Consider the following 1,898-nt stretch of genomic DNA (forward strand, 5'->3'; position numbering starts at 1 on the left):
TTCTTATTACGACCTGACTCTCTTGTTGTGCTGCCGAAGTGCTGCCGAAATTTCCGCTGCGCGCAACATTTACAATATGATAATTTCATTGGCACCATGCTTTTTTCCATATTGTACGCTCAAAGATACTTACAATAAAAGAGTTGTTCTTAGCAAGTGTAGAAAAAATGTTTAGCTTGTTAAGGACGCCCTATAAACCAAATTTAAAATTGGAGGGGCTGGTAGGAAATAGGAGTCAGAGCTGTTTTATTGGTTATAATGTAACCCATAAATCTAATTAAATGATGAAAGATGTTAGGTGGCTACAAGACATGCAAATTAAACAAGTCTATATCAACGTCTTGTCACAAGAATAGAAGCTTTAATTAAGTCTTAACTAACGCACCTCTACGCTCCTAAGTTTGCTGAGAATCTAGGTGAATTTGGTCACTAAGCAGTCTCAAACACCACCGTTGCTTTCTCAACTGCCCCTAACTAATCTCAACAAAAACATCAATATAAGTACTCAAAAAGCATGCCGCCTCTCTCATCTTCATCACTCGCATTACGAACTTCTGAACACAAATACATATTTCGCCAATGGCATCAGTGTTTCAACTCACCGTCCTCCTCCTCTCCTTCTCACTCCTCATCTCGTCCTCAGTCTCTGACGACGAAAAAGAAACCCACCTCCACTTCTACTTCCACGACATCGTCGTGGGAGTTCCCCCTACAGCGATGCGCATCGCGAAGGCCACGACGACCGACGTGTCGCTCACTGGATTCGGCGCCCTCGTCATGATGGATGACCCGCTGACTGAGGAGCCTGACCGCAACTCAAAGCTCATAGGGAAGGCGCAGGGGATGTACGGTCTTGCTTCCCAGGACGAAGCCGGGCTGTTGATGGCGATGAACCTCGTGTTCGTTGATGGGGAGTTCAACGGGAGCACACTGTCGGTTCTCGGACGGAACGCAGTGTTTAACGATGTGAGGGAGATGCCGGTGATCGGAGGGAGTGGGAAGTTTAGGTTTGCTAGGGGGTATGCGTTGGCCAAGACGCACGAGTTCAGTCTTCTTACGGGGAATGCTGTTGTTGAGTATAATGTGCATATTAGGCACGAGTGATAATTTAAGGTGGTTGTTGGTCCCTTATTGTCATTGGGGCAGGTATTGTACGGATGTAGCTGCTTTGATTGTACGTGTTTGGAGCTTTGGATAAGTATATTACTTTCTTGTTGCCTCAATTTTCCTAGTTTTCATAAAAAGTTGAGAGTATGACCTGGCCGTGGCCTCCGATCCATGCGCTGGGGCAAATAAGGTATTCTAGATCTTAATTGTAGAGAATCACTGAAGAGAACTGACCTCGACGGCGACGGCGGCGGACCTCGACGCGACGTCTCTTGCCTGCTTTGCCTCGGACCTCGCCTGCGGTTTTGGAGAGGCGACGAAGCTTCACCTGTAGTGGTGGAGTTTGAGGAGATCTCGCCTGCAGGGCTTTGGAGGAAAGCTCGCTTGCGGGCTTTGGACAGGCGATGAGGAAAGCTCGCCTGCGGAGATAATGTCGCCTGTAGAGCCTTGATCTCGCCTGCGTGGGTAGGATCCAGCTGGATCGTACAAACTGCCCTAGGGTTTTCCTATAAAAGGGAATCCCTGTTCACGAGATGAAAGGAGCTCAACTCGAGATTTTTAAAAGAGGAGAATTTCTTCTCTGTGGCGGCGACACTTCTCAAGAGTTTAAGAAGTGAATTTTTCGGTGAAGAAAAATTGCACAATTCATGTAGCAAATATTTGCTCCAGTGAAGAGTTGTTGATGTGAGAGATCTCAAGTTTGAGATTCTCTCTTTTATTAAGCTTCGTAATTTCTTATGGTTATAAGAAATTATTTGTGTGGCTCCCGTGGACGTAGGAAATTTTACCGA

The 1,898-nt window shown here is 46.2% G+C and overlaps 1 protein-coding gene across 1 annotated transcript; it reads left to right on the forward strand.

Annotated features, from left to right (window-relative positions):
• On the forward strand, positions 519-1,898 carry LOC109844988 (dirigent protein 21-like). The gene has a single exon (XM_020414172.1). The coding sequence runs from the start codon at positions 580-582 to the stop codon at positions 1,102-1,104; it is 525 nt and encodes a 174-aa protein (XP_020269761.1). The 5' UTR covers positions 519-579; the 3' UTR covers positions 1,105-1,898.

This window comes from Asparagus officinalis, chromosome 6, assembly GCF_001876935.1.
Source record: "Asparagus officinalis chromosome 6, Aspof.V1, whole genome shotgun sequence".
Lineage (NCBI taxonomy): Eukaryota > Viridiplantae > Streptophyta > Magnoliopsida > Asparagales > Asparagaceae > Asparagus > Asparagus officinalis.

Coding starts and splice junctions, on each gene's coding strand:
- LOC109844988 (XM_020414172.1), top strand. CDS start 580: ATGGCATCAGTGTTTCAACTCACCGTCCTCCTCCTCTCCTTCTCACTC.